Here is an 18,459-nt window from a genome sequence, read left to right as displayed (position 1 = left end):
ATAATAGGCTAAATGGAGACCTATTTATTAACAAGTTTCATGTCAGTCATAAAATTCACCTTCAAAGCTGTACAGAGCCGTGCACTGGCCAATAGGACTTTCTATTTCATCAAACTCTTCATCGAACTCTGCGTAGATGTTCGCATCAGGATCATGTGTTACCCTGCTGGACATGCTCGTCCTCAGATGGAAAAAAAAAAGATTACTCATTCTGTTTCACTTTAAATGTTCACACGCTAAGGTAACTGGTATCAGTGTCTAAAAGGCAGACATCAAGCTACAGCCAGCAGTCAGTTGACTCAGGACACAAGGCACCCCTGATTCAGACAACTGTCATGTGATGGCCATGTGACTTTTTAAAATTACATCAAGCAATAGCTCCTAAGGAGGTGCCTTGCTTTTTTGAGAGGGGAAAAAAGTCACATAAACGTCAGACCACCACAGCCAAGTTTAAAATGTGAACATCTTCAGTGGCCCAGCCAAACTTTTTTGTCACAAATCTGATCACCGAACTAGAAAATTATGATTTTCTATAAGCATAAATATGTGATTTCAGTTTTAAACGTGTTTTGGACAGTTTCTTCTCTTTTTATGACAGGTGGTCTACATTTCTTTAGTACTGTGCTATTTACATCAAGCTAAGCTAAGCTAAGCAAACTGAAAGTCTCCTCGTACGTTTCCTTTAAACTTACCCATACTCTGTGTTGTTGTTGACAGGAAATGGAGATTCCTCTCCTCCCAGAGCTTCTGAGAGCCACGTCTGTCAAGAACATGAAGATTTGAAATGTTTATGAAAATTGCCCCAAAATACAGTACGGTATTAGCTTGCGTGTGCATATGTATATGCGCGATAACCTCGTATTTGGCGAGCTCTCCCCTCAGGCGGCCCATGTCCTTGGTCATTTCCAGGATCCGAGGTTCCAGACTGGAGGGGTCTCCCATCTGTGGATTCTGCTCATACACACCCTTCATCTTCTCCAGGGCTTCACTGACAAAAGTGATGAAACAAGAAGAGAGAGGTGTTAATGTTTGGGGAATGTGATGTTTAAGGAAGTCTTTTTGAGAACACTTGTTGAGCTGCTGTTTTAAATCACTGCAAAGCTGTTGAATGGGGTCGGGGTCAGAGCTTGGTGAAGTTATTTTGTTATCTATTAATGGAGCTGACATGAGCTCTAGGTACTATTACGTTCAAACAGAAAATAACCTTTTTAAGCTTCCACAAAGTTAGAAGTACACATTTATTTAAGATATGAAATGATGACTTTGCATTTCTATCTCTCTTATATATTTGCTGCTGTTTTGGTTTAAACAAGAAGCATGTGTGGGAGATATAGCCTCGGGCAGCCGCGTTTCATTTCAAAGTTAGTTCATGCACAAAGGAGCTCGCACTCGGCTGTCTGTCACAGTCAAAAGCATTTTTCAGAGACGTCTGTCATAGTGTTGCCGACGCTTTCACCTTTGGTCCTGTGCCTTCTGCAGATCTTTGTGGATATCGTCAATCTTCGTCTGCAGCCTCTTCTTCCTCTGCTCCGGAGGAAGGTGAGAGTAATCTTCTGCAGGAGTTTGCTACACAAACACACACACGACACCAACAACAACGGAAACGCACACGCAAACAGTTAAATCTCCTGAGCATCACGTATACAACAATCATATGAATTCTGACCACCGGCTGTCTTCATCTTTCCCACCTCTAGACAGACATCTTCACACACACACACACACACACACACACACACACACACACACACACACACACACAGGTTAATGCAGCAAATGCAGGTTGTTAGTTAAGGAAACAGAAACGAGGGAGAGACATTTATAGTAAAAACCCAGTAAGTAATAATGCATTTACAGTTTATACTGGATGAACAGTTTACAGACAGAACAAGGCCGACTCTCTCTCCTGTGATGGTATACAAGTACGCATTTAAGTAGCAGAAAAGATTCAATTCATCACACATAGTAAATTTTAAAAGACAATATAACAAAGAGGCACAGCAAACAAGTAAAATATGACACACAATGCAAATGCAAACTACAGAATACTGTTTTATATTATACGTTTTTAGGAATGTGCCTAATTGGGAAAAATATGACCCTGTATGATTTATGATACTGGGACTTTCTTGCTGGTTTTGGTTCTTAGTTTACGAACCAAAAAGTGTTTTACACGAAGAGCGAGGACTTCTGTGAAGGTAGCAGGTGTTGTGTTAAGCTACACTGGAAGGTAAAGTGCCAGCACTACTGATTCTACAGTAAGACAATAATAATAATAATAATATTGGCACACCAGTTTAAAAGAAATATGTTTTAAACTACTAAAAAGTAGGAGAAGGAGCGTAGTTAGAAAAGGTAAGGAGCTCCTTATGCCTACATGCACAAGCATTTAACATTAAACAAATGTTAATCTGGACTTTGGACTCAATAAGCTAGTCCAATCTATTTTTGGAAACAGCTGGAGCAGCAACAATCAATGTTGGGTCTTTACTGCTTTATGCGCACTCGTTATACATGATAGTTAATAAAAACCACTTTGGCTGTCTTCACTGTTGTTTTTAATATATTTGTGAAGTGAACCTCCAGGTTAAAATGTCATATTTTGTAACTTTTTTTAAGCTTTTTCCTGGATTGGATAGTCAAGCTATAATATACATATACTGTAAATAGTATGTAAAATAAATCTTTAAATTAAATTGATCTGAATTTACTTCAATGTTTCACCTTAAATGTTACATACCTGTATGTCATCACAGAGAGAGAAAATTCAGAGGACGTCCTCAATAGAACAAAAACAGTCGATTTTCCCATGAGATAACAGCATTTGATCGGGGGAATTAAAGAGTAACTGCAACCACACTGAGAACCCTGCGTGCACTGCCCACTAGGCCTTTTTCCACACACCACACCCGACTGTGATTACAGGTGTAATGCCATATCACTTATTTCCTTTCAGATCTCTTATCTAGCATAACCCACGCTGGTGCCACCAGTACTAATGCTGATAACAGCGACTGTGTTTCAAAACTTTCCATGTCCAGAAACAGTAAATGGACAGTAAACGCAGCGAGCTGCTGCTCTTGGAGAATCGCCTACAAAAGCTAAATCTCATTTAGGGTGGAGCATCTAGAAATGCACCAGCAGGTGTAGAAGACGACTGGGATCTGCAGGTTACACAGCATTTTCTGGTTTATATAAAATTATGACATGATGTGCTGTTCAAATGTGCATCCGTCAGCGCTGGGTGGAAGCAAATGACACATGAATACATTTACAATATTGGCAATAAAACAGCCATTCCACCATCAGAGGCGTTCTAATAAAACTGAGAAATATTTTATTGAACTGATGAGACGGGAGCCCAGAAACAAGCTTCACTACCAGCCCAACTCCCACAATGCAGCCCGACCTTTACAGAGCTCTTTATTGTGGCAATTAGTTATTTCATCACTTCCTTACTTGCGCTTTCATTTTAAAACAAGTGTGCTTATTAATTATATAATAAGAACGTCTTTATAATAGCGTAAATTAAATGGCATGTGGCTTTAGGAGCGCGGGGAACTGGTGTTGTTTGAAAATTACCCCACAAAGCGAAGCTTCCTTTCCCACGGTCAGTGATAAATGAAAGCTGCACTCGCGCTGTCTCGCCCTCTCTGTACCTGGATACTGCCTGGAGCTACCAAAGGATTCAAAAGACACGTTTCTATTATGCTAACAGCACCTTTCTTCTCTTCTTCAAACAGGCTACATGCTCACACAATTATAAAGGTACGGCCGTTCCAAGCATCTGGACAATGACAACATTTGTAATTTCTCCTCTGCACGCCACCACAGTGGATTTTACAATCAAACAATCAAGATGTGATTGAAGTGCAGGCTTTCAGTTTTAATTCAAAGGGGTTTAACAAATGTATTCTATTAGATGTTTAGAAATTTTAGTCATATAGTGTTTTTCCATGTAGTTATTTTTGCAGTCAATGATTGCCTGGAGTCTGAAACCCTGTTTCCTCCCTTGAGATGCTCTTTAGTGCAGCCACACTCAGTTGCTGTTTGTTTGTGGGTCTCTGTGCATTCAGTTTTGTCTTCCGTAACTCAAATGCGTTCTCTGTTGCTTTGAGATCACGTACCTGACTTGTGTATTTAGAAATATCCAATTTTTTTGTCTTGAGAAATTCTTGGTTTGCTTTTGCAGTGTGTTGTTGGTTATTAGCTATCTGCTCAGTGAACCTGCTGAATCTGAGCAAAGTATGGCTCTGTATACTTCAGAATTCATGCTGCCACTTCTGTCGGCAGGCACAACATCAATAAACACTAGTTTCCCAGTTCCGCTGGCAGCCTTGCATGCCCATACCATAACACTGCCCCCAACATGTTTGAGAGATAATGTGTATGCTTCAGATCATGAGCGATTTCTCTCCGTTAATCTTGGTTTTATCTGTCTAATGATTTTTAAGTTAAATCTTGCCTTTCTGTTGTTGAATGTAACTAGTAGTTTGCGCTATGTTGTAAATGCCCCGTATTTTATTCACGAAGGCGTCTCTTGTTCTTGACTTAGATAAGGCTACTCTGAAGCATATCTAACACATTTGAGAACACCTGGGATTCTGAATGTTCGTGACTTGGTTAGATATTGAGAAGTTATTCTTACCCATTAAAAAAATTATTTAATCATCCATTTCAGTGGTCTTCTGTGGTCTTTCAGGGCTTTATGTGCTGATAGGTTTGTCAGTGATTTTTTTCTGGTCTCTCTGATAGGCTGAAAAAACAAAATAAACCTAATGATGTTCCATCACATCTCTTTTGGTTTTGAACCGAGAGCTCCAGTAAACAACTGAACACAAGTTCAATGTTTGTGATCAACTCAATTTATTTTTAAATCGTAAGATAAAGAGGAAACTGCCCTCCTGTGGCTATGCTTGTCACTCAACAATTGCTTTTGAGCTTTGGGAAAAAAGAAATGTCTGTAATTCGAAAACACTTAATGCCATACTTTTGTTAAAGTAGGGGATTAATTAAGTCTGCATTTCAATCACATCTTGATTTTTTTTTTTTTATTTAAATCCTCAGCTGCGATGTATCAAGAAAAATGACAACAATTTAGTCACTGTGCAAATAGTTATGGACCTAACTGTAGTTTATATACACATATGACTGGAGGAAATAGTTCCCATCTGTGGAAGGAGCTCTAGTTTACATCTATACTGGTCAAAATATTTAAGGAACACTTTTTAAATGAGAGAAAAGCATCAAGTCATTTAAACTTCTTGGCTAATGACGTGCTCAGTTAACTAGCGGGGGGTGGTGGTGGTGGTGGTGGTGGGGGGGGGGTTTAATCAGTTTCAGCTGTTCTGTTTTTAAAGAAGGTAACAACAGGTGCACTAGAGGGGCAACGATGAGATACTACAAAAACAGGAATTGTTTCACAGGTGGAGGACACTGATATTTTCCCCTCATCTTTTCTGACTGCTTTTTTAACTAGTTTTGCATTTGGCTAAGGTCAGTGTCACTACTGGTACCACGAGGTGATACCTGGACGCTACAGAGGTTGCTCAAGTAGTCTCACGATAGCTCATCGGTATGTGCCATTGCGTGAAGGTTTGCTGTGTTTCCAACCACTGTCTCACAAGCATGAAGGAGATTTCGGCAGACAGGCAGTTACTCTAGGAGAGCTGGACAGGGCTGTAGAAGGTCCTTAACCCATCAGCAGGACCAGTGTCTGCTCCTTTTTGCAAGGAGGAACAAGAGGAGGAGGCCATTGGACTGGAAAGGCCATGACAGTGTTATGCTGCCCATAATATTGTTAAGGATGACCGATTTGGTGGTCTGGACAGGCATATCCATGGAGGGACACAAAGACCCATACAGGCTAAGCAACAACACCCTGACTGCTATTAGATATCCTTGGATCACCTGGCAGACCCTACATCAGTGCAGTGGGTGCTGGGGTCCTCCTGGTGCGAGACCATGCCCGGCTTCATGTGTGAGAGCATGCAGGCAGTTCCTAGAAGTTGAAAGACTTCATACCATTAACTGACTTCCAAGCTCACCTGACCTAAATCCAACAGAACTGGGACATTATGTTTCAGTCCATCCAGTGGTGCTGGGTTGCATCTCAGACTGTCCAGGAGCTCAGCGATGCCTTGGACCAGATCGTGGAGGAGATCCCCCAGGTAATAACCCATCATTAGGATGTTGTCAGGCATACAAACGAACTACTGAGTGCCATTCTGAGCTCTTGCAATTAAATGAAATTGCAATTAAAATGGACTCGCCTGCCACCTCATTTTTTCAGCCCACTGTAGATTGATAATTTTTTATTTCCATCACACAATGTGGCCACCTTTCAGTCCTAACACATTACCTAGTCCATTACAGTATAGATATCCAGTATGACTTTTTCCCCCATTGAGATATGATGTATTTTCAAAGTGTTCCTTAATTATGAGCAGTGTAATGTGTTGCAGCATCCCCCTGCAAGCAGTGACTGGAAGAGTTGGAGGAAGTACAACATCAACCAGCTATCCGGTGACATTTATTTCCTGAATGACATGACTTGGAGCAGATGCCTCCCTGTGTCAGGAATCTAAAGTCAAGCAGGAAGTAAATTCCTTGCTTTGTAGGGGTCAAAGGTACTGAAAGCCAACTGAACTGTAGCTAAGCGCAAGAAAGTGGGGTCAGTCACGAACAGAAGCTGTCAAACGGAAACAGATATGCCCCTCAGCTGCGATGAGCGATCAAAATAGTAAAAACTAAACTTCTTTGCAATTGATTATGTCCTCTTAACAGTTCTCTGTCTCTTTTATTATTGTGGTGGTCTATAGGGGACATTTTTTACTGAGTGGCTACTGGGATAACTTGACAGCAAGGGTGTCTGTGCTTTCTACCCACAAAGGTCAGTGCAGCATTAATTAGTGTGGAGTTACTCCTTATATATCACTTCCCCTTGAAAAGAATCCAGCACCAGATCAAGTTCTACCGGTATACCCTCTATGTAGTGATCATAATTGTTACCATTTGCTTTTGAGCTTGCATTATCTAGACAGAAAGAAACAAAGACTATGAGGCAGGTACACATCAAACACATGGCATGGAACGCACAGATACAATATCAACAAAAGCTTGTGTACATGAAACAGATTAGGACAGCAAAACAAGGGTGTGAACACGACAGCAAGCGAGGGGATGGAGGTCAGACGTGAACCAAGACGGGGGCGTCACTCACCAAGCAACATTTGTTTAATGTCTTTAAGGTGGAAATCCTGAGTTTGACAGAGGCTGAGGGTTGGGGTGGAATAAAGAAGGAGGGGAAGATGGAGAACAGAACAAGACAAGGTGGAGGAGCAAGGGAGCGGAGAATAGGAGGGATAAAATAACAATGGTAATGAGAAAAGAAGAAAGGGGAGAGAGCGGGTGAAAGAGGTGCACAGCTTGAAATAATGTGTGTAAAGAGGGACAGTGAGAAATATGTTTGGGGCATGTCTGTGCAGCAGCCTGGAATCAGAATCGGCCCCCTAGGCAATGGGGTAGTGGGGTACGACATGAGTGGAATGTGAGCTGAGTCTGATGTATGCGTGTGTGCGTTTGTTCGAAACTGCTGTTATAAGACTATGACAGGACCGTATTTGCAATTCTCGATAAGGTTGACAGGAGCCAGAGTCCCACACTGCATCGAGCACCTGCAGGTTTTCTGTTTCTAGAGTTTGGAGATTAACTCTGTAAAAGTGTTGAGAGACTGACTAACACTGTATTGTAAATGGACTTTGAATGGGACCTGCTGATGAAAAGAAAATACAGAATGAAGCTCTTCCTGCAGTCTGCTGGATAATAGACCTTTTTCATAACTTGACACGTCACAGCAGGGAAAACACAGATGCCTTAATGATGGCTGCATTCCACTTAAGGGAGGTCCTGCTTTTGTTCCATGCAGTGGCTTAATGGGACACTGAAAGGAAATGGGCTGTGCTTTCTGTATTACAGTATAAAAGGTCATAAAGGTCTGTAGAGAAAAAAAGGTCTTTCATCACAATTTCAGAGACTTGCAACACAAAAACAAACTGCCTGTCAGGTTAAAATTCTCTCTATAATACTAACAACAAGGTTTATGTTACATCCTGATGAGATTTGTAATTTCAAGCTCCATATTTAAATAACTCAAGGCAAAAGAAAAAGAGTGTCTTTGTAAGTTGATTAGCATGCCCAATCGTGAAATCAACTCTGTGTCTTCATTTCAAAATAATGTAAAAACATGTACTATTTTAGGAAAGACTAACAAAACTAACTAAGTTAGCTACACATCTTTTTAAAAATGTTGGGATCATCTTAGCCCAGATTAGAAATGATATTCAGGTTTTTACATGCAGAAGAGGAGAGTGCGGTACAAGTTCACCTTGTGTTTCTTGCTGAACGGCCAGATCAGGCCGCGCACTTTTGGCGGGTTGAGGCTGGACTCTGAGGTTGCCGATTTAATGCCCTGGGAGTAGTCTTCAAAGTCCACATCTGCAGGTGGCTCGAAACCAGATTTGTGCTGCTCGATGACCAGAATAGAGTCCTCCAGAGAACAAAACAAAGAAATAGACTCAGTCACATCAAAGCAACAAACGGAGACCTTAAAAGGGTTGGCAGTGACACTGGATTTTTAAGTGCAGCAATTAGAGGCGTTTAATCTTTTTATTTAATTATTTATTTTATTTTACAAATTTTACAGCTAAAAAGCAACATCAAAGTCAAAAACCACCATTCCTTCCACTAGATGCTGTCTACATACGCTGGTCAGAAGTAAATGCATTTAGGTACATTTTTACCCCTCTGTAAAAACAGTGAAGAGGTGAATTTCTGTATAAGTGACTCATTTCCAATTTGTAGCCTGAGAGTTTTTTTTTTTTTTTTTTTCCACTTAACGTTTTACATGACAGATCTGGATTTTCCAGACGTTAAGAGAAATTCTGTAGCTTAATAATTAGCCGTTATCTGTGTGACAGTCAGACAGTATAAAAGATGGCTGCAGCCTTGATGTCATGACCCCAAACACACTCAGTGGCTAATGGCTTGCGATTGGCCAATCCACTAACCAATATCGATGCAGTTTCATACCACAGATAATCCTGTATTTTGGAATACAGTATGAGAAAAACTAATAAAACTGTTTAATTTTTTAATCAAAATCACCCAAAAACAAGTGACTGAGCCCATAAACTCTGCAGGAAAATGTTAACAGTGACATCTCCAAGTTTTGCTTAAAGTTGTGTTTTCGTGGAGATGACTCTAAACCTGACAGAAAAAAAAATATGACAAACATTTCACACTTGCCTGTTTCTCATTAACTTTTGTCCCAGCAGCAGAAATTCCTTCTAGACACTTCGAGATGATGGGCAGCACCTTCTTCTCAATATCTGAAAACTTGCAGTAGCCATCCGCAAGGCTCTGGATCCTCCGCTCATCCATGCCTTGCAATTTCTGTTCACAGCACAAATTAAAGGGCCTCCTTTCACAATCAGACTTGCTGATTTCTACAATGGCCACTCATCAATGTATGAACTCACTGAATTGTTTTGTTTATATTGACATATGTCATATTAGCTTTGTCCACTTGTGCTACATCATCACAGTGTTTTTATGAATACGTTTGCCTTACATTGAGGAGCTGCGGTATGTCGGTGTAATAGTGGTTGTTCTGTTCCTTGTTGTATTTCTGGAGTTCTGCTGCATAGTCGTTCCTGCACTCCTCTGCCGTGTGAGTGCGAGCATGGGCATGCTGCTTGGCCTTTCAGAGTGAAGGGCAGATGGAACAACAGAAACAAGAGATGGGAGGATAAAAGGGTTCAGCAAGAAAAAGAAATGAAGAGAGACAAAACAAAATGCAAAGTGGAATGCAGGAATAGATGCACGGAGGTGATGGGAGGATACACAAGGAGGTGAGCGGGAGACAGAAAGTAAAAGTTCATGGAGGGAAAATATCACAAAATCCAAAAGTGGTAAAAACAAACTAAAAACGAAACACTGCTCAAGTAAAGCTAGCGCGTGCATGTGTGTGTTTACTTTTTCGACATCGACTTTGGTGGCATAGACCTCGCACTCCGCTTTCTCTGCTTGTTGTGAGGCTTTTTCCGCCTCCGCCCACTCCTTGGCATAGCGCTTCTTCGTCTGTAGGCATAAACACACACATATTAAACTTAAACACAAACTTTATTTTTAATAATTTCAGCCCTAGTAGTATTAACAATTTAAAAATGAAAGAACTGAGTTCCACTTGAGATACTAAGAGTAAAGTCATGGCCATATTTTACTGCCCCTCGGGTAATCTGTCACCTGAAGAGTTACCAATAAATTATTAACAGTATGACAGCAAAAATCATAATAACGTAAACTCCAATGATGTCATTGAGATATTGCTGTAACATCTGTAGAATAAGAATTACTACCAAGAATATCTTCATCTTGAGGTACCACTTGAGTGATCTGCTCAGTAACAAACTAAAACCGCGAACAACACAAGACTCACATTTTCTAGGTGCTTAAAGCTGCTCTCTAAATTCTGCTGGGCCTTCTTGACATCAGCCAGGTGCTGAGGAAGGAAGAGGATGCAATAAATGTCAGGCGGTTCAAGATGATGACGGCAAAGTGTGCAAATCAGTCTTTAACCTGCCAAACTTTCCCGTCAGTTCTTCCTTTCTTTTTCTCCCCCTCCCTATCTCCCTCTCACACTCGCTTCCTCCTTCTCTCACCGTTTTCCGTTCTTGTTTAAAATCCTGAAGCTTCTTCAAGAGATCAACACAGATGCCAGTTATCAAGTTTTCAGCAATGAGCTCACGTTGCCCGGCGTAATCGTTGAGCTCGTTGAGGATCTCCTGGAATGAAGCATGGTTGCTGAACCTGCGAGAAGATGGCAAAGGGATAAAGTGTTGGCTCCAAAGGTCAAGATTTAACGTACTATTTGGTAAAAAAACAAAACAAACCCTACTCTGAACAGCAGTTGTAAAAAAAAAAGTAATAAACAAACTATTAAAAAATGGACATAATGATCATAGCATCACATGTCACATACTGGTTACTGAAGTCCTGTTGGAGTGTTTTTGCATTGCCGTCTGTGTGTTTTTAAACCAGACGTGGCGAGCAGCACGTCTGACTGAGAAACTGAGTTGCGCTACATGCTAATGAGTGAGGTTATAATGGACATCATAGTTTCAGGTATAAGGCACTTCTTCATTTGCTTTGTTTTTCAGACTCAGAATGATATAGTTTCGTATATGGTTTGCATATTCTCTATGTTTGACATGCAGCCTTTATTACTTCAAGCTAACTACCATGCTACCAAGCTATAGCTATCTACTGATTAGCATAGTTTTGGACCATCTGTTCAAAATCTTTTAAGCCTCCAAACCACAGTTAGCACAATTTTTAGTATCATATATAATTATGTGCCATGCTACTCCACTAGCTCAAGCTTTTTATCCGAATGTGTGAATGCAAAGAAGAAAAAAAGATGCTAAACGTGAAACTTGAAAATGTTAGCCCACATGATCACAGCATTCTCTTACATACAATCTTCAGTCATTTCTGCAAAAACTTTGCACCATTTGCAACTTATCTGCAGTCATTAAAGTATATAGTTAAAGGTTATATCAGAAAAACCTCAAAAACCAAGAAAATGTTATATACAAATAAAAATATAAGAGCTGAAATGGAGAAATGTAACAATGCAACTCAAACTGGAGCTGGAAACGAGTTTTTGTTTTCTTACTTGCAGTCTTGATCTTCCCTGTTTCCTCGTTTGGCATATTTCTTTGTGAGATTTCTGTTGGAAAAGTGTAAAAACATCCACTTGACTAGCATGCATAGGGTAAGAGCACACACAAAAAATAAATTCAAGATCCCATTTCATATAAAAATGAATAAACATTCAGAAGGACCACACCTGAGCTGCTTGGCGTAATTTTGTTCTATCTCCGACCGCTCCTTCACAAATTTGATGTAGCGGTCCAGCAGGTCAAGGCCCGACTGTGTATGCTTGTCGATGACATCATACTGATCCTGAAAGAAGAACAGCACAGAGAAACATGTTTTATATCAAAATATCACCTTTGGTTTCTGGACAATTTCAATGGAAACTTCTCCTTCCATTGAAATTGTCCTTCCTTCCTCATCCTGTTACTTCCCTAACTATACAAATGCCATAGCATGTCAGTAGGTCAGATTGCCTTTTAAAACTCTGTAAGCTGACCATGCACAAGCAAAAACACGGCTTCAGCAAACTATGACACAGGACTTAAAAGAGTTTTTCACCAACAGCCACTCTGATAAAGCAAACATCCACAGCGCCGTGTGCTGCAGGGCTGCAAAAAATTATTGTTTTTATCATTGCTGCTGAGTATTTTCTCAGTGAGACGACTTGGTCTTGAAAATGTCAGGAAATACTTTTAAATGCCCACGAGAATTTTCCGAAGCCATAACAGATGTTATGAAATTGTTTCTTTTGTCTGACACAAGGTCACGAAAGCCCAGAATACACAGTTTGCAATCACAAAAGGAAGCAAAAGTTCTCACAGCGCAGACATTGGAGAATATTTGGCCTTTTTGCTTGACTTACACAATTAGTTCACAAAATGAGACTCATTGCTCAACCCGGGATGTATTTCACAAGGCGCATATTCTGCATTTAATTTAGGGTTGCAGTTAACTTAATATTCTCATTATTGATTGTTCTTCTTAATTTTTCTTCTTCTATCAAGCTAATATTAGGTCTTTTTCTCAATGTAAGTTGGGCTGTAAGTTCCCACAGTCCAACATGCCTTCATGTAACTCATTTTTTGCCCATTAAAATTTTTAAAAACAACAAAATTATTTCCTTCATAAAACAATAAGCAGAAAACATTCACTTGTGCCATTTTGCATTAAAAAAATAATTAAAACAACAAAAATTGATCCCTTATTAAGACGAACACTGATTAATTTCCTGTGGCTCAGCTAATCGTTTGAGCTTTAATTAAATTGCCTTTCGCAACTCATTTAATCAGGCTGTCGATCTGCCACAAATAGAAAATGGAGGCCTAAGAATAACTCACTGCACACGGATACACACAAGTATGAAGGTGTAGTAGAGAATAAAAGCGCTCCAACAGTACTCTCCTGTCAGCATTCCTCCCTCGCTTTAGACACATCTGTGCAAATCAATCCACACACACACAAAAACCTGTTGGACCGGTAAGGGAGCCCTGCTGGCTTTTATTTACACTGTTTAATGACATACAGTGAGAAGCACCTCGGAGGAGAAAACAATCTGATTACATGGAAACATGAGAGTCTGGGACACGTAATAAAGCCCCACGGGTGGGTCCCTTGTTGTGTCTCTTGTGAAGCACAAAGGAGGGCTCCACCTTTTTCTTTGTTGTGGTGTGTGTGTGTGGTTAAGTGCATGCGTTGGTGCTGGAGGGCCTTCTGGGACCAGAGACACAGATACAGAGTCCTCAGAGAAGGGGGAATCTAAATGGAGATCACACAGTAACACAGTTTGATATGAGAGGCCATGAAGGAGGCGAACGGGATAAGAAAATAGGAAAGTATGATAAAGCAACATAGTTTATGCCAGGAAGTAAAATGACCGTGGAAATCAGATTGAATTATTTAATGCAGGTTTCGATGCAAGAGATTAAAGAGTGTATGACGAGTTCTTGACACAGATTAATGCGTGCATTTCCCACTTCTGTTGCACTACCTCACTTTTACTGGAATACATGTGCATGCTTGTGTGACAAAAGGAAACTGATTGTAAGACAAAGAGCGTTCAAGAATGAGATAATGATTAGCTCAGCGTGAACCTCCGCCCTGTGACTGACGCTCCCAGGGGCCTATCTAAACCCTGGAACCAGTCTGACTGGTCCTGCCCTCACAGTACTGCCAGCAGCAGCCGTGCTTCCTGACTGCAGCTGATCTGGTGTCAGGTTTTTACCTCATCTACTCATAAAAGCCACCCAACAACATTTACTGTAATAACTACTTGTAAGTCAGCTTCTAAGTTATTAATAGCTTTTGTCAGAGTGGTAATTTACTCAAATGGGTTGTACGACTCGTGTTTAAAGACCACGTCCAGGCAGGTTTACTACGCATTACTATGAATTCTATTACTTACTTTGCAATTTTTTTTTTTTAAATCATACAACTTTTGAATGTGAATTTCATGTTAAATTGTCCGTGCAAATAAAGCTAATTATCTAAATGTTATACCCATTTTCAGAAAACTGAATACACTGTCACTGAAATATTAGATACATGTTGAATTTAATTGACATATTGGAGTCAAAGATTTTCAAAGAGGCTCTTTTAGAATTGTTTTTGTTGTTATTTTTACAAAATACGATAAATGTAAATTTAGAATATGGACAGCAAAGAATTAAAGAAAAAGCTGAAAGCTTAGTGGATGTCAATTTTGCCAAAGTGGAAATCTGTCACTTAAAGCATGACTTATAGAAATCACCCTTTAAAGATATGCAGTGTGGGATTCTGTGTATTTACTGGAAAACGTAATGCACAGTTAAATAAGTTAAGTTAAATATTTTAGCAAATTGCAGTCAATGTAACTGAGCATTTGCAGAGGAATCTTTTTCGTTTGTTAAGCCACTTAAATACTGTTCTCTAAATCATTCAAAGATTAAAAAAAAAGGCCCCTAACTCAAAAGATGAACCAGTGCTGTGTTTACATATAACAGGCAACTCAACCAAAGAAACCATTTAAAACTTAGACTTTGCTTTGCAACGAATTTGTTCCCATTTCGTTAGTTGAAAGATAACCTACTTTGACAGGTGTAAAATTGGTCAAGCATGTCATGGTTCGGGGCTGCATTTCAGCCAGTGGTGTTGGGCATCTTCCAAAACTCCAAAAGTGATGGAATTATGAACACAAAAAAGTATAGTGAGATTTTGATTGACCATGCAATACCATCTGGAAAGCATCTTATTGCCAAATGCTTAATTTGTCAAATCTCAAACACACGGCCAAGGCACTAAAATCATATCAGGATAGAGAAAACACACAATGAAACACTATCAGTGATGGATTGGCCTCGCCAGAGACCTCAACCAGCAGTGTGGGCTCATCCTGACAGAGAGCAGAATAAAAGAGAGCCAGAATACCAAAGAACAGCTTTGAAAGTCCTTTAAGAAGCCTGGAGAACTATTCCTGAAAACTGCTGAAAGAAATGACAAGAAAGCTGCCTGCAATACCTTCTCTCTACTACGCCTTCATACTTGTGTGTATCCGTTCAGGCGGTGTTAAAAAAAATGTAGTCAAACCACATATTGACTTTCAAGCTTGTTAGAATTGTACAAACTCTGCTTTTGCTTTATATACTGTATTTCCATTCATGTTTGCACATTAATAAATCGCTGCACCCATTTGCAACTTTCATAGTAGAATATAAAGAAATGAGTGGTGTCCTAAAACACTGTACTACACTGCTCTGTGTGCAAAATAGGCGTTACATCAATAAACATGCCGTAATTTCCAGAAATGCATAACATACAATTAATATTTCTTATACAACCACCATTGCTTTACATGCCAATACAACTTGGGATCAAGATAAAGGAGAAATTGGGCACAATGGAGGAAGCAGTGATGTAGCTGATTTATATCTAGGTCCCTGAATTACATATCAGCAGGATGCAGGCAGGTCAACAAAGAGAGACCATTCCACAGCAACATCATTCTTTAAGTTTGATTACCTGCTCTGTGCAAACATGTACAATATTTGTTATCAAAATGACCTAAATGAACGAGTCAGTTTCCACTATTTTCCACAGCTAGCTTGTTTTAGTGTCATCATGTGATCAGGGAGATTTCTTCCAACTGAACTGGCAAAAAGCAAAACGCACGTACACGGACACACAATCATCCTGATTGCGAAGTAGATGGTTTTCAATGTGACAGAGCTGCATGTCCTCAAGCAAGAGTTTAAATCCACATGACCTGAGATGTTTCACTTCTATTAATGGGATAACTCATGCTTTAAATAATCAAAATCTTTGATAGGACAATAGAAATGCTGAACCTTCTGCACAAAGTACGCTGCTTACATCATGCGTTCTTGTTACAAATTGCAAGATTTTTTTCTCTTTTGAACAACATGCGATTGACTTGGCTCCGCGGTGATTCGACACCTTCTGGATTGCGTCATATTTAATAAGAACTGGTGGTGGTTTTAACTAAGCAGCCAGTAAGTCGGTCATTACAAAGCTATGCCGTGCAACAAAATATTGTCTAAACCCACAGGACTTTATTTTGACATCAAGCACAGAGTCGAACGCTCACCAAAGACAATTAATATGTCTGAGCGTATTTTAGAGGGCATGTGTCTGAAATCAGGCCCAATAAATCTTTTATGATTTAATTTGATGAGATGGTGACGATGCACAACCAAGAAGCCGGAACAGCTGAAAGTTCTTCCAGAATTAAAACAGCACTATTAAATCAGCTGAAAAGGAAATGCATGACATGTTTCCAGGGTTTGTCTCTCCTCATCCCCAAGATATTCAGTTTACACAAACAGAGAGAGAGCATGTTAACCTAAAACTGGATCAATCCATCTATCTTCTCTTGTTTATCCAAATCAGGGGGAGGGCTTCAACCTCTCCAAGCTATCATAGGGCAAGAGGTGAGGTACACCATGGAAAAGTCCCCAGTCTATTGCAGAGATAACACACAGAGACAGATATCTACTGATGCTCACATTCACACCAAGAGCCAATTTAGAATCACCAGCATGTCTTTGGACTGTGGGAGGAAGCTGGGACACCTGGACAGAAAGCATACTGCTACAGGGAGAGCATGCAAACTCCACCCAGAAAGGCTCAGGACACTTCTTGCTATGAGTCAGCAGTGCTAACCACTGCACTGTGCAGGCTCAATTTCATATTTCAGTACCGCTTATCTCAATTTTAATGCAAAAAAGCTATGGTTTCAAATCCTCGAACGTGAGAATCATACCTGTTTCTATGTTCCATGACAAACCAAATATCTTCTGATTTTGGAAAGAATTCTCAAATGTCACATCATGCTTTTGTCTACAAGACATTTACTCACTAAACTAATAAATAAATAACGCTTTTCTCATCGTTTCAGGTCTAGGCCTCTAACTCTTGCTCCAGTATCAATGAAGCGTCATACACCCAAGTTTATGGTATGCAGCCAAACCCACTGCAAGCAATTGAATGCAGTTGAATGACTTTCAACTCTTTTGGAACAGACACACATTAGATTCAGGCCATCAGCCTCACTAAGTCTAACTCTATCTGTGCAATCATTTCAGATCGCTGTGCCCAAATGTTTTCATTTTCTTTGACCTAAAATACAACAATGTGTAGTCAAAGGCACATGCAGCCACCTTCACTCATCTGATTAACTAGGAACTACTCTGATAATCAATGAACTGTTCAAGAAGCAGAGATGGTGAACGATCTCTATCTGGAGCTTTCCAGATGGGAGGATTTCCTGTCGTTCTGTGACACCGGGCAGGACAGAACTTTGCTTTAGGATTTTGGGGAAGAGGATTTCTGATCTTTAGAGCCAAACGCTGAGAGATCTTTATCAGTCAGTGCCTTAGATCTTGTGGCTTGTAGCCACAGTCCCTTAAATGCCCTGTCACCCAACTGAAGGCGCTGGTGTTGGTGTGCCGTGACTGATGAGGGAGCTGACTGTACTGATGATTCAACAACTGAGACACGGGCAAGAGCAAGGAGGTTATACTTTCCTAAACATTGCACTGTTTGTATCTGCAGCCAGGACACTTCCTGTCACAAAGGAAAATTTCAGGTTTGAGCTCATATGAAAGAAGAGGATAAAACAAACAGTGTGTGTGGTGGAGCACACCCTAAGCTCACTGTGTGTACACAAAAGTGCACCAGAAAAGAGTAATAAACCTCTCCTTTCCCCTCTGCTTATGATAAGGTATGCAGCAGGAGTTGCGAAATCCTGTCGCTGCAGGCTTTACAGATAGACTCCTGCTGTTGTCTTGCTTAGCCAAGGCCAGCTACTGAAAAACCACCGTGTGCTACGGTGAATGTCGACGAAAACAATTAAGAGGGCACCGCACTTAAAGAAACAGTGAAAAGGCGGAACGCTGTCCTCTAAGGACTTATCCCAGAAGGCTCCTCCGCTTCTTCTGAGCCAGCTGTCAACTTACCCAGAGCTGTGTTCCCCAGTCCATGTCGCCAAAAAAGTTCAGATGCGAGAAGATTCGCAGAGCAGGACTCTTCGGTGTGTTAAAGCAAAGGCAAAAGGCGATCAGGCAGAGATTGTTTTTTAATTATTAGTATGTTCTTTAAAGTAAAACTCTTCTCGGAACAAAACTTTGAGGCACGAAAGCGGAGATGGTAGAGGAAATGTTTGAAGGAAGTCTACGCCTTCTCCTTGGCACGGACGCGACTGTCCTGTTTCTTCCAGCAGGCAGCGAGCGCAAAAAAAAAGTGTTC

The 18,459-nt window shown here is 40.3% G+C and overlaps 1 protein-coding gene across 2 annotated transcripts in view; it reads right to left on the bottom strand.

Annotated features, from left to right (window-relative positions):
- The window catches only part of LOC146707418 (cdc42-interacting protein 4 homolog), a 20,909-nt gene extending 2,450 nt beyond the window's left edge, over positions 1-18,459 (bottom strand). Inside the window, exons 1-14 of one of the 2 annotated variants that reach the window (XM_085458761.1) lie at positions 18,171-18,459; positions 11,912-12,027; positions 11,738-11,791; positions 10,722-10,869; positions 10,499-10,561; positions 10,036-10,140; positions 9,632-9,760; positions 9,307-9,453; positions 8,387-8,548; positions 7,012-7,035; positions 1,457-1,566; positions 856-988; positions 693-760; positions 60-181 (exon numbers count right to left, since the gene is read on the bottom strand). In XM_085458761.1, the coding sequence (XP_085314887.1) occupies positions 60-181; positions 693-760; positions 856-988; positions 1,457-1,566; positions 7,012-7,035; positions 8,387-8,548; positions 9,307-9,453; positions 9,632-9,760; positions 10,036-10,140; positions 10,499-10,561; positions 10,722-10,869; positions 11,738-11,791; positions 11,912-12,027; positions 18,171-18,194 (1,405 nt within the window). In that variant the 5' untranslated portion in view covers positions 18,195-18,459. The remainder of the gene's footprint in view (positions 1-59; positions 182-692; positions 761-855; positions 989-1,456; positions 1,567-7,011; positions 7,036-8,386; positions 8,549-9,306; positions 9,454-9,631; positions 9,761-10,035; positions 10,141-10,498; positions 10,562-10,721; positions 10,870-11,737; positions 11,792-11,911; positions 12,028-18,170) is intronic. The other variant, XM_085458763.1, reaches the window with a different exon arrangement.

The sequence above is a fragment of the Copadichromis virginalis genome, linkage group LG6 (assembly GCF_057382275.1).
Source record: "Copadichromis virginalis isolate Kocher_CV1m ecotype Utaka linkage group LG6, C_Virginalis_male_GT1.1, whole genome shotgun sequence".
NCBI lineage: Eukaryota > Metazoa > Chordata > Actinopteri > Cichliformes > Cichlidae > Copadichromis > Copadichromis virginalis.
This window is presented reverse-complemented; position numbering and strand designations above follow the sequence as displayed.